Source organism: Anastrepha obliqua, chromosome 1, assembly GCF_027943255.1.
Source record: "Anastrepha obliqua isolate idAnaObli1 chromosome 1, idAnaObli1_1.0, whole genome shotgun sequence".
Classification (NCBI taxonomy): Eukaryota; Metazoa; Arthropoda; class Insecta; order Diptera; family Tephritidae; genus Anastrepha; species Anastrepha obliqua.
Window position 1 is genome coordinate 20131969 of NC_072892.1, and position 14008 is coordinate 20145976.

At 41.5% G+C, this 14008-nt stretch overlaps 1 protein-coding gene across 1 annotated transcript in view; it reads left to right on the forward strand.

Annotated features, from left to right (window-relative positions):
* Nucleotides 1-14008, forward strand: part of LOC129241873 (mucin-5AC) — a 204705-nt gene that overhangs the window by 149095 nt on the left and 41602 nt on the right. The window contains exon 3 of the mRNA XM_054878450.1: nucleotides 10795-12503. Within this exon, the coding sequence (XP_054734425.1) occupies nucleotides 10795-12503 (1709 nt within the window). The remainder of the gene's footprint in view (nucleotides 1-10794; nucleotides 12504-14008) is intronic.

Below are 14008 nucleotides of genomic sequence, written 5' to 3' on the forward strand. Positions count from 1 at the left end.
ATAAAGTCAAATCTATGCACACACGTTGAATGACATTGAATACCATAGTAGAACTCTTACGTGGAAAAGTAGTTGCTAAGTTCAGCCGAAAATTTTCCCTAAAGCAAACCGCCTTTCCTTCATAATATGTATTTGGATTTATACACAGCCAGAGTTTAAGAGCATGAAAGAAACACAGCGAACAATAGCGCGAGCGCGAACTATCAACTTGAGCCAATATTTACCAGCAATATTTCCACCATCAAGCAACAAAGGTATCTATCAGCATTCCACAATTAACGACGATATCAAAATTCGTCAGCAAGCACTCGGTGGCCGTCATACACGCCAACCACAGGCCACACTCCATTCACCAAATTAATCGGTGGACCAAATTCGATTAAATAATGCCATGGCCAGCAGAGGAAAACTACAAAAGAGCAGAGGAAGCGTAATTTTCCGCATTGCAATCGTGCAACATGACTTAAACAGTTTTATGAAGATTGGCCAGGGGTGGTGCGGAAACGTCACGGGCGAATCGTTACGGCTGCCGTACATAAAATGTGCGCGTAATTCAAACTTTTCGCCCCGGAAAATTGTGTTAAAAGCGCGAAACTTTATTTCAACATCTTCCAGCATTCGAGTTAGCTGCTGCTGCTTTCCATCGACACGCCTCATTCGATGCCGCTCCACGCTACTTTGCAATTTTCGAAGCGCCTTGCATTGCTTAACTTGGCGGTGATGTAAACATCCAAGTGCCGCTCTCCGAACTCATATAAAAGTGGTAGCAGTACAACAACAATGTCAACAACAACGTAAATATTGTGCAAATAATAACAAAAAGTTGAAGAACCATCGAAGAATTAGCAACAAATAAATAATTTTTGTAGAGTTTGAACGGAATAAGCCGACTTGATTACTACTCTTCACGGCACTTTGAACTTTGGCAAAAAGCAAACTGAAATTTCAGCTGAAAAGTGCAATGCGAAGCTGAAGTTACTGCTAGTAAAAGAGCGTAAAAGCTGTGTAATATAAGTGAGTGAGTGCTTTTCATTAAGCGCATAGTTGGATTAAAGAGGTTAAGGTCGGCTTAAAGTTAAATGGGGCACAAGTATTAGTGGAATTGTAGAGCAAGTAGAGGACTAAACATAGTCGGTTTTGTAGCGGGAGGAAGGTAAAATTCATCAAAAGTTTCATTTTACTATAATTTGAAGTGTTGGAAAGTCGGGGTGCATTGGGGAAAATTTGTCAGCTGGCTTTTATGCCCATTCTCACTAAATGTGCATATCATAGATATTTTCCTTGTAATTTTGCTCTACCATTGCAAACGCAATGCGAAATTTTGTATTCCCTTACAAATGCATCATTTTTAATACATAATTTATAATTTTAAAATGTAAAATGAGAAAAGTTTAAAATGCTGTTAATATTTATTGTCGAAGAAGAATTTTTCTTTCGAGACTACATGCAATGGGTTTCGATTTTTCTTGATCTGAGTATTTGCAGAACCTTACTTGAATCTTATTAGACAATTTGTTTTTCTTGTTCACTCCGCTCGAGAGCATAGAGTCTCGACAAGACCCTTCCATCCGGCTCTGGGTTGTTGTTTTTGCGCCGTCCCATGTGATGTCGGCATCTGCTAGGTCACGCAACATCGACTTGCGCCAAGCGGTCTTTAGACAAATGCGATCTCTGCTCTCTTGTCTCAGTCCAGTGCCATTCTCGTGGTGCCATCTGGTGGATCTCTAAGCGTACAGGGTTTGATTGAAAAGTAATGAGCCTTATTTTTTTAAGCAGTTTTATTAAACCTTTCCGCTTATGCAACTAATATTCTTCAAAATAGGACCCTTGAGCATCAATACACCGCTGGTAGCGGTCCTTCCACTGCAGGAAACATTTTTTAAACTCATCTGCCGGAATCGCGTTCAATTCGGCTGTAACAGTTTTTTGGATCGCCTCGATGGAGTCGAAACGCCTCCCCTTCAGCTTTCTTTTCAGGTGCGGGAACAAGAAGAAGTCCGGAGTGGACAGGTCTGGGCTGTAGGGAGGGTGGGGAAGCACCGGAACCCCCATCTTGGCCAATACTTCACAACTCTTTTCCACACGCAATTGCTTTTGTTCATCAGTCAAAACCTTTGGAACCAATTTGGCACACACTTTGCGCATTTTAAGTTTTCCGGTCACGATTTCCCGCACATTGTAATAAGTTAAATTTAACTCTTCACTGATCTCACGTAGACTAGCACGACGGTCAATGTTCAAAAATTCACGAACCCGGTTCACATCTTCGTCTGTTTGCGTCGTCGAAGACCTTCCAGATCGCTGTTCGTTTTCGACGTCCTCTCTGCCTTCCTTGAACGACTTGTGCCACCGTTTTACCTGGGCACTGGACAGAGATTGGTCCCCGTAAGCCTCCTTGAGTAGCCCAATGGTTTCGGTACTCGCTTTGTTTAGCTTTACGCAAAATTTGATCGAGTAACGATGCTCCAACGATCGCTCCATTTTCGCCACTGCAAAATCCTAACACACTTTTAAAACAGCTTTCACGCGCGGAGCGCTGTTAACTGCACCGCTGTTGGCAGCGAACTGGAACCGATTTCTAGTGGAAGGGCAAGGTCCAACGATCATTTTCCCCCACCAGCCGATTCGGTTGATCGCTTGGCAGACGCTCCGCGCGGGAAGGCTCATTACTTTTCAATCAAACCCTGTATGCCCTATCGCCACTTTCTGCGTTTGATTTGCCATAGAATGGATTCCTCATTAGTTGATCTCCACAGCACGTCGTTGCTGCTGATGTTCGGCCAAAATATAATATACTACAGATGATGCGGAGGTATTTGTTGACGAAAGATTGTAGCCTCGGTGTGATGATGTTAGACACCAGTCATGTTTCACTTCGAGAGACCAACCATGTTTCAACAATACGGATTATACACGTGAGCTGAATATTCGCAGTTTAGAGCGTCTGGAGATTTGAGAAATCGGTCAAACTGTATGCATTTGCATGCACGCCGCCCATCTATATCTATAGACAAAGTCAACAATTTAGAATACGAATAAAATGATGACTTATAAAACACTTCCTCCTGGCAAGAAAGATATGTATAAGTACCACAGTATGAATATTACAACCAACACAATAGTGCATAGGAAAAAAATGTTATTGGTGAACAGCACCGTTTGACCGATCTTGAAAGATATTTGCACAAAAAAAGTTCAAATCTTCATATTGTTATATAATAACTCAAGCACTTTGGCGAATATAACTAAATGAAAATAGCGGCCTAGCGTAAGTGCACTAGCCTACCATCCCAGAGGCTCTGGGTTCGAACCATACGTAAAGCATGGTCCTGGTACTTTTGCAAATTTACCTACTTTCCCAGTTTCTAAAAAAAAAACCAAAAAAATCTCATGCCTCAACCCCAAAACTTTATCTTTGCCATCCCTATTGCCGCACAAAAGTCAACGCATTATTTGCATTGTGGCTGCTAAAACAAGCAAAAAACAAAGATAAACACACAACTACACATTGCATCAGTGGCGTCAGCAAGGGAAAGCGCGCAACTGCGGTAATAGCGCAGACACAGCAAATTTAGCGAAGTCCTCAACCATCTGTGCGATCCTGCTGGCAGAAAAATTTGAAACACAGATGGCACTCTAAGCAGGCATTGTTCTAAGCAACGCCGGTTAGGCATTCCCACTATTTAGGACTGGTAGCGGTAGTGTAATCACCTACCCAGTCAGAAATCAAAATAGATTAACGAAACCAACGCAAGACTGATTCTTATCGCGACTCTATGCTCCTGAGTGAGTGAACAAGAGGGGGGAAAGAAAACTAAATAAAATAAGCATAAAACACTTTGTTTCTAGTAACGGCTAAAATTCAGTAGATCTGAATTAAGATAAAATATTAACCAGAACATCAAATTTCGCTATTTGCTTAAGCTTTGGAATTAAGTGCTGCAATTCAGGTAAATTCATTGACAATATGCGAGAAATTTTAGGAATACAAATTTTCAATACATAGCCGCTGCGCCTCTACTACCACTTAAACGAATTGGATGACATTTTCGTGTCGTACCAAAATTCACATTAAACAATGACTTCTTCAGAGAACAGAGCCATCTGGCGCATCTTCTGAGCATTTTCGGCGACAAAAATTTTAACAATTCCTTCTGCAGTTTTACCAAGAAGACCATTAAATAATATGAAAGTTCAAACCCTCCTATTGATACCCCCTTTTTATTTATTTCTCAGGACATATTTTTACCGCTGTTACTGTTGCTGTATTGGCATAAATATTTCTTGTTTTTCGTGTTTGTCCAAAGTCCACAAGCCCAAAGCCTCAGTCTCAACCACCTGCATTAGTTTGGTTATTGACGATAGTTTTTGTTGTTATTGCGGTATTTTCGTATTGGCGTGTGCCCTTCTACTCCCCTGCTAGCCGTGGCAATTTACAGGGGATCTTTGTTTCCTTTGCGCGTGTATCGCATCGGTTCTGTTGCCGCGGGTGTGGTAGTTTTACGCTAACTGGTACATCTCCACTTGTGCGTGCTTGCCCGCGTGTGGCGAGCCAATTTTCCGCATGTTCCACTCATAATTATTAACAGTGTCACCGAATTATTGCGTACAACGACACTGCGAAGATAACGTGGCAACTAATAGTTCCAGTGCAACCACCCACCCACCCACTCGTTGACTCCGCAAGTGCACCACTACTCAGCATTGCCCCTGGCACTGCGTTAGCAAACCAAACCCACTGCATTTTCGTTGTAGAAAAGCCACACGCAAACTTTCGAAATTTATTCATCAACCTAATAAAAATCCGTGTAAGTGCCAATGAAATGTGATGTTGTTGTTGCTGCTCTAACTCGTCCTGCGCATTCTCGCTGAGCATGTCTTTTTCCCCATGGAGGCTGTTGTTGCTTTATGGTTGCTGCTTTATGGTCTTACCTAGGTATTCGCCTCGCTATTGTTATTGTTGTTCCTGCCCTGTGTTTATGTGATCATTCAACTCGGCTGGTGTTTTGCCGCCTCAGGGTATGTCGAGGGTATTTAAGTGGCCAGCAGCATTGTGGCCTTCACATTCCATCTAAAGGGTCAACGTACGCTTTGCATAAAGACAATTTTCGTGGCGTCATAATTGTCGATGGTTTTTGAATATTAGGAAGCTGCCGATGATATTGAAAAGTATCGATAATACTAATAATTCTGTATCTGTAGTGTCCCGGATGACCGACATTTCCGCCTAAAAGATCTTTTATGTCCGAAACTATCGCTGGTATTTAAATACATCTTCATCATTGGCTTCTGCCATCGTATATGTCGATGTTTAATCTATCCATGGTCCAATTGCAAAACTTTTCTAATAGGTGGCACATTAGTTTAATCAAAGATGAGGAAAAGCATTGCGAGTCGCAAATTTTGATGCTGTTAGAACTTTGGCAGCCGCCGTAGCCAAATGGGTTGTGCGTGACTACCATTCAGAATTCAGAGAGAACGTAGGTTCGAATCTCGGTGAAACACCAAATGAAGAAAAAGTGTTTTCCAATAGCGGTCGCCCCTCGGCAGTCAATGGCAAGCCTCAGAGTGTATTTCTGCTATGAAAAAGCTCTTCACCAAAAATATCTGCCGTTCGGAGTCGGATTAAAACTGTAGGTACCTCCATTTGTGGAACAACATCAAAATGTACTCAGAGAAGGAGGAGGAGTTCTGCCAAACACCCAAAAATAGTGTAAGCACGAATTATATATATACATATAAGAAACGCGCCACTTACATTTCAGCCAACTATCAGTATTTGGTGGTTTTGCAATAGATATTCGATAAAACAAGTGAGCAATTTTTTTAAATTCAAGAGGAAATAACTCGTGAAGTGGAATAAAATTACATCTCTCTTTCTTTTATCTTCATTAATATTGAAATAAAATTTTTGCTGCTCTTATTTTTAAAAACATCTTAGGAAAGTAGTCAGCATACTGATTGTTTTAAGAAGAACGCAACTTGCTATTCATTTTCGTAAATTAAAACCAGCTGAAGAAGTAAAGTGAATCAAATTTGTAAATGCGAGAAGCGGCCTGGGTGACCCTAATTAGCTGTAATTTCACGTGACACTCAAACGCACTACTTACTTACTTTCACTTTCAGGATATGGAGGGTTCTTTCGACATCATTAAATTGTACATAAGAAGCTAATTTGACTGCGCTCTTATACTGAGCTCATCTGCTCTATGTTGGTGGTGTGCGCGTGCACCACGGCGTATACTTAATATTAAGTGGAATATGGAAAGACTTTATGCGCTTACATTATAAGTAAATAACATACCCATTAAAAGTCAACAAAGATTATTTTTCTTCATAAAGACGAAATGTATTGCGATGTCCTAATGAATTATCTGAAGCTTAGGCTTGTCCACAATAATGAAAGTAAATTGGTCCAACTTTACCGCGTGGCTTCTTATCTACTTTTAGTACCGAATTAACATAGCAATGAATTTTGTGGTAGATGCGCCATTCCAACTATAAGCTGAGAGTGTCCTATTACTTGTTTATTCGAGCATGAAATCTTCGCAATTAGTATGCCTTAGATAAATCTGGGGAAACCTAAAACTGAAATGACCAAATAATTTGTAAATTTGTATTGAGTTTAGTTATAAACATTAACCTGAGGCTAAAAGCCTTGGTGATTTGTATCTTAGTTGAAAGGTTATTAATTTTTTCGCATCAACTCCCAGGAATGCCACTACCTTAGACTTTAGAATAGAGTTTAAGGTAAAGTTCCGAACGCGACAGGAATGGAATTTAAATTCAGTAGTCTAAGAAAATACAACTGCATTTTACACTAACGGATCGCAGATAGATTGCGGTGTCGGCACCGGTGTATATTCGGAAGGCCTCGAAACTTCAAAGTCATTTTTTCTGGGGAATTGGAATAGTAAATTTCAAGCTGTAGTACGCAGGATAAGGGAAGCTTGGACGATAATTAGAAACCATCCACGGCAACTATCGGAAGCATGTATTTTTTCAGATAGTCAAGCAGCAATCTTAGGTTTAAAGTCAACCCTAACCAATTGAGAAATCGTCAGACAATGCAAAGAACAACTTAATGCCTTAGCGTTCACGACAGACATCACTCTCATCTGGGTATACACGAGCATAGAAGGAAACGAGAAAGCTGATAAACTGGCAGGACAGGGTCATCCCATAACGTATCCGAAGCGGTAACAATAGGCTGTCTCCAAGGCATGCGCAAAAGGCTAAGGAAGCAAGCCGTTGATAGATTGGTTAACACGGAGATATGCAATATAACTAAACAAACGTGGCCCATTTTCAACAAATGCAGAACTGATGAGTTGTTAAGAAAGCCACGAGCAGACATATTCAGAATTACGATAAAAATAACCAGCCACTGGCCTTTGAGAGACCATACTAGGAAGATGGGGTGGCCGTGCAACAATCGATGTAGAAGCTCCAATCAAGAAGAAACGCGGGAAACAGTGACCAAGTCTGAGTGATCTCTGACATAGCATGTGAAAGCGATTCTCGTTGGTTAACTTGAAAGAAATGGCAGTAAAGAAAATAAAGAGTTTTCCAATAAGAGGAGAGGTGTTATTTTGATATTCAAAGAAAAATTCTATTTTTTAATATAAATCATCGGATGTTTGTTTCATTATAAAGAGGAAGGTATGCCGTTAATAGTGGAAAATAACATCAGGCAAATGACCACCACGACCACGCTTACAGGACAATATCCTTTTCATGACATTTTCCATAACTGAATTATAAAGTGGCTGCCCTATGTCCACGATAGCTTCACGAACTCCATCTTTGAGGTCTTGAATTGACCCTGGCTGTTGGCGTAGACCTTCTCTTTCATGTGGCTCCAAAGGAAAAAGTAAGAAGTAGTTAAATCACAAGATTTCGATGACCAATTGTGATCACCTCTTCGAGAGATAACACGGTCCGGAAACTTTTCTCATAAAAGATCAATGGTGTCGTTGCTTGTGTGGCACGTAGCGCCGTCTTGTTGAAAATAAACGTTGTCCAGATCAATAGCATCCGATTCCGGCCATAAAAAATCATTAATTATCTCTCGATAGCGCAATCATTAACCTGTAACACCTGTTATTCGCAAACCCTTTAGACGACATTGGCAGATTTAAAGTCACATCAAGAAGGTACGACTAAAAGGTTCTCTTCAAGAAGTTCGAAAAAACAGTGGCTCTACAAGTGGTATATCAAAATGGCATCTTTTGTGCTAATTGGGCCTGGACTTTGTCACTCGGACAACACCTCCATCGCCATTGAAATTCCCAACTTAAGCGACAATTTGACAAAATGATATGCTCTTGTAAGTATCATTGATTGCTCGTGATTTCTTGGCCAAAAAGCAAAACACCATAATCTCGTCTTATCCTATGTATACTAAGACATTTTTCCATTCACTTAACTGAGAAGACCCATGAAAGGATGACAATTTACCACGCTTGAGAAAATAAAGACTGGATCGCAAGTCGGGCCAAAAGATGCATATCATAAGAGCTTCGAAGGGTTAGAAAGCCGCTAACGCAAATGCTGATATCTCAGTGTGTTTCCTTCGGAGGGTACAAAAAATATTTTGACCTATGAATAGTAATATTTTCAGAAAAAGATATTTTTTTTACAGACTTCGTATACCAGTTTTTGATAATGGTGTAGCAACTCAAAATTGGCTCTTAAAGAGTGTCAAAATCTCACAAAATATTATATTCTACTAACGTTTTGAGGTGTGTCGCACCTTTTCAAGTCTCGAAAAATAAAATAAATTTTAAACAGATTTCAAAGATTTTAAGCTTTATTTTTGCAACTTTTTTACTCAAGTTTAATGATAACGATTTTATTGATAATAATAACCATAATATAAATAATAAATACCAAAAACCAACACAACGCAGCACTCACAATGCGAGCTCGTCGCTGACCAACTTGCAAGAGAAGGTACCTGTATGCCAAACATAAGTAATTTTATGGGAGTACCTCTCACAACTTGTAAGCTTCTTATTAAGGACGCACTAATCAGTTCTGTAAATCAAAGATGGATTAGTGTCGATACTTGTCAAATTGCTAGGCAAACTTGGGCAAGGCTAAATCTACGTCTCTCCCAGAATATTATAAAATTGAGTATACTTCAAATTAGGACCTTAGGAGGGGCCCTCATAGGACATTGTCTCATAGGAAATCATGCAAGGAGATTTAAGCGTTTACAAGCATGATTTCTGTCGTAGCTGCCGAAATGAGGAGGAGTTGGAAACAATTCAACATCTTTTTTGCACATGGCCAGCGCTAGCCAGAAGCAGCCGATATTTGAGATACTACTTCTTCATGAATATAGATAATCTATAGACTTTAGGTATCAACAACCTTTTACGCTTTGTCAAAAGCTCAGGATGGTTCAGTATGGAAAGGGAACTGTAGCCCAGCCCCTGCGGCTCACAGTGGACCCATTTCGTAGTCTAAGTGGCATCGCTGTCTCTATGTGCGATGCGGTTGTCACAAAACCCAACCTAAGTGTAATGCTAGAGTATAAATGTTTTCTTCTGTAGCCCTTCTATCAACAGTAATCACCACAAAAATGTTAAACGACTGCCTGAACCTTCTAAAGACCTTCAAAAAAAATGGTGTAAATCATTTAACTAAAAAAGGGGCAAACACATTAACGAATTTCTCAGAAAGTGGTAGGAAAATAAATTCATTGACCACTGACGAAATTCTATCGGTCAGCGACAGGTAAAACAACTCCTAAAGCCGGGCAGAGGAATTTCTGATAAGCTACTTTCGCTCTGCAGGTTTTGAGCCTCTCTGTGGATTTACAGAGAGCCACATTAACAGATTTCTGAGGAGGTCGGAGAAGAGGAAATTCGTTGAACACTGGTCAGTGACAAGGGAAACAATTCTTAAAGCCGGACAGAGGAATTTCTTATAAGTTACTTTAACTCAGCAGAGTAGATTTAAGACTCTTAACTGGTTACCTTACAAGTCACAGTAGCCCGAGATATCACTTAAAAAAAAATAGGTCTCTCTGAGACCATCTTCTGTCGATTATGTGATATGGACACTGAAAATTCTAAATACATTCTTTGTAAATATCCTGCGCTTGGCAAACAAGGCTACATGAACTTGGTAGTACGGCCGTGCATTCATATAAATTGTGACAAAATAAGCCCCAGAATGTGCTAAGATCTTAATAAAACCTTGAAATATAGGGTACTTGAGCAAGTTTTGTGCAATAGACCTATTTTGGTCGCAGTGCGCATTAGCCTTATAATAATAATAATTACAATAATAAAGTATTTCGTACTATTTTGTCATTTAAAACAAACATTGCAATTTAACCCTCGTTTAAAAACATAAAAAAAATATTTAAAATTAATTTGCTTAATATTTTATTCAATCTGCCAACATTTATGTGTTGCAAATTAATTCAATATTGATTAGAATTGAACTTTCGCATTTTACTTAACCTCTTTTGCTTACTTAGCGCTGGTGATACTTTCATTTTTAATAGTAATTTTCAAAGATTCAAAGTTAATTACGTATTCGGTTAAGCTAGGGAGTGGTCAGTTTTGTCAATAGTTCAAGAAGCAGTAATTTTTCCACTACCAGCTTAGGCCTCCATCAGTCAAATGCTCCGCCACTTTTAGCATACATTAAGGCAGGCCACTATTCAGGTTAACTGGGCGGCTGGTGGGGGTGAATGGCAGCCACTTAATTCTACTCATTCAATTGCCCTAAGAAAAGGACTACAATTAATTTATATTCACTTTTATCTTGTCATAGGTTCGACATTAAATGCCATCGAGAGCACAGCAGGGACGGCAACGAAAGTGGTGGCGAGTTCACTAATACCAACAGTGTCAGCAAGAGCAATAAAAGCAATTCCGATAGTAAAAACAAAAAATGTTACTAGCACATTAAAGGAGAATATAGCAAGTCGAGAAACTGCTACGGGAGTAGCATCGTCACCGTTGACTTCTCATAAAGCGACGACGGTGCTGAGGACGCATTCAATTAGCCCAACTGAAGGTGGTGGGTTAGTGGTAGAGGTAGAAGTTACAGCTAAGTCATCAATAACAAGATCAACAAAGGACGAGCCGCTAAAGGACGAAGTCGTCGCAGAAAGTGCTCGAGGATACGTGGTTAGGACGGCAGAGGGGGCAGTAGCCGCTGCTGATTACAAATTTGCCGCTGAGTTTTCTACTACACAAATTACAAGAACAACTGCAAAGGCATTACAAGCAGAATTCACAGAAAGCGATGTGACAACAGCAGCCGCACCCAAAGCATTCAGCGGAAGTTCAGTGCAATCAACAACAAAAGTTGATGTGACAACAAAGCGAACAAAAGCATCATTAAGTCGCACAGTGACAGCTGATAAGAAGGGTGGCCGGAGGGGCGCAGGTAGGAAAGGTGAGAAAGACGGAAGCCGAGTTAACTCAATGGTGGCCAAGTCAACAACAGCATTCACACCAGTAGTGGCAGCAGTGACCACAGAAACAACACCAACATCAAAAACTGACGCGGCCTTGGCTTCAACGACAAGCGAAGCGACAACAATAGAGTCGCTGTCAGCAGCAGCCGCTGCACAACTGGTTGCAACATTGTTTCCGATAACAACGATAACAGACGAATACACGCACCGGAGTTATCTACAAAGTGCTGCTGACAGCATGCGAACCCATAGTCGGCAAAGCACTAATAGCAGCATATACAATTACAATATTGACAACAACAAAGGCCTCCTTAAAGCACAAGAAGGCTATAACAATTATGAAACTAACGACGATTCCAACATCGAGCACACCAGTAGCTCACATCTACAGCGACGACAGCCACAGCAGCAACAAACCCACCCTTTGCAGCGCCCAAAGATACGAAAAGGTGTCAGTGCCAGCAACAACAATAGCAAAATCTTCTCACCCAATGGCAATAACAATTACTTCAGTAGTGAAGAAGGCGCTGCTATCAGTATGCTGTCGATGCAGCAACAACAACCACTGCGCCAACTACGCCAGCAATACACCCGTCAAGTTCAACAGCAACCACACCATTCAGAAACAATAGCACCGCTGACACCATCACCAACGACAGCTGCCGTTGGGCCAGGCATTGATAACAATTTGATTATCAACGATATTTATTCTAAACAGAACGTGTCGAATTCGAACAAACCCACGGCACTGAAAAATAAGAAGAACGCACAGCAAACAATGCTATCATCTGCGCCCAGCTCTAATAGCGCGGTGCTATCAGCAGTGACGACGAGGGCTGTTTATGCAGCAGCAGGGGCGGAAGTTGCGGCAGTGGGGGGACGCGAGGAAGTAAACATCACTACCACCGCGTCGCCGTTTCCCACAGTGACAACAACAACAATTAGGTCAACCACTAGACGTCCAAAGGCAACGACCACACCGCGACCAACTCCCTCCGTCGACGACTACCAGACAGTGATCAGTCAGGCTGGCACTCACGCCTATCTCCCGTGCAATGTAAGTTAAGATTTATATAGCACTACGTTTTTTCTATGCACAACTTAAGCTAAGTAAGGGTTTTAGCAATTTGAGCAATGGGATGAAAGGTGACCTGCTTCTACGAAAGCAGTTCCCTCAAAAGCGCTTGCGAAAAAATATGCCTTTTGATTTTTAAATGTTTATGGGTAACGAAAAACTCGGGCTCAAAAATTATTGAAGAATGAAAAAAGTTATTAAATAATAAAAAATTGCACTGGTCAACAAAATTCCAACTTTTGTCTGATGATTGAGGTGCATCACTTGAAGTTTACTAATTTGACGTCGCTGATACTGAATATAGGTTAGGTTAAGTTGGTATGGTTGCCCAAGGAATGAGCACACTTGGACGATGAAAAACGGATTCGTCCTTTGTGATACCATTATGAAGGAGGTGAGGGGAGAGAGGAAGATCGATGGGATGCAGGGAGAGGGCGGGGAGAGGTGATGCTGGGATGGTTAGGAGGGTGGGTTAGAGTGTGTGGATTAGGAACGATGAGTGTGCTGCGTTTGCGTCAACCGCTTTGTGCTACTGATGAAGTTCATCAGATTTTTAATGTCAGCGCCTGCTATATCAGCTGGTGCTGCAAAGAAGTAAGAGCCAAGATACCTAGATCTTAGCCCCGCCAGAGCAGGGCAGCTAAGGAGTAGGGGCTGAGATGATTCCACCTCATCCTCCATACATCCATCGAAGACCGCAAGTAGTCAGGGGGATCCCAATTCTCTCCTTTCGATGGGAGATCACCTCACATGTCCCTTGTCTGGCCAGTTCATCCGCCTCGCAGTTGCCCGCAATGTCGCTGTGACGAGGAACCCAGATGAGGCTAATGTCAAAGAATTCGGAAGCAGTCGAAAGTGAGGTCTAGCACTCCCTAACCAGTTTCGAATGCAGTGTAACTGACCCGAGGGCCCTTATTGCCGCTTGGCTGTAGGAGTAAATATTTACCTTCCTGACTGTTAGTACGCATATGAGCAGCCAATCAACTGCCTCTTTGATAGCGGCTACCTCTGCCTGGAACAGACTGCAGTGGTCCAGTAAACTGATTTTGAATCTGTTGGAGAGCTCCTCGCAGAAAACTCCTCCGCCAACCTTTCCTTCCAACATCGATCCATTCATGAACAAGTTCACCAGAACCTGTCCCCAAGTGTAGCCTCCGGTCCACTCTTCTCTTGATGGAATATGAGTGGAGAAGGTTGGACTAAGCGAGGGTATACACTGATCCGTTGACAGGGGGATGAACTCGAAGTTTCTAAGTATGCTTGAGTGCCCATAAGTGAGGTTGAGCTTATAGCCCTAGCCCCTCAGTCTGGTTGTGGTATGTGTAGCGGCAATTCTGCCTGCGATGTCTGGGGGTACCACATTTGCGTTGAGCGCTAGAGTAGAAGTCGTTCGAAGCGCCCCACTGATTCTAATGAGTGCCGACCTCTGAACTCTCTCTCCAGCTTCTTGACCAATGTCGTCTTCTCTAGTGAGTTCCACCAAACTA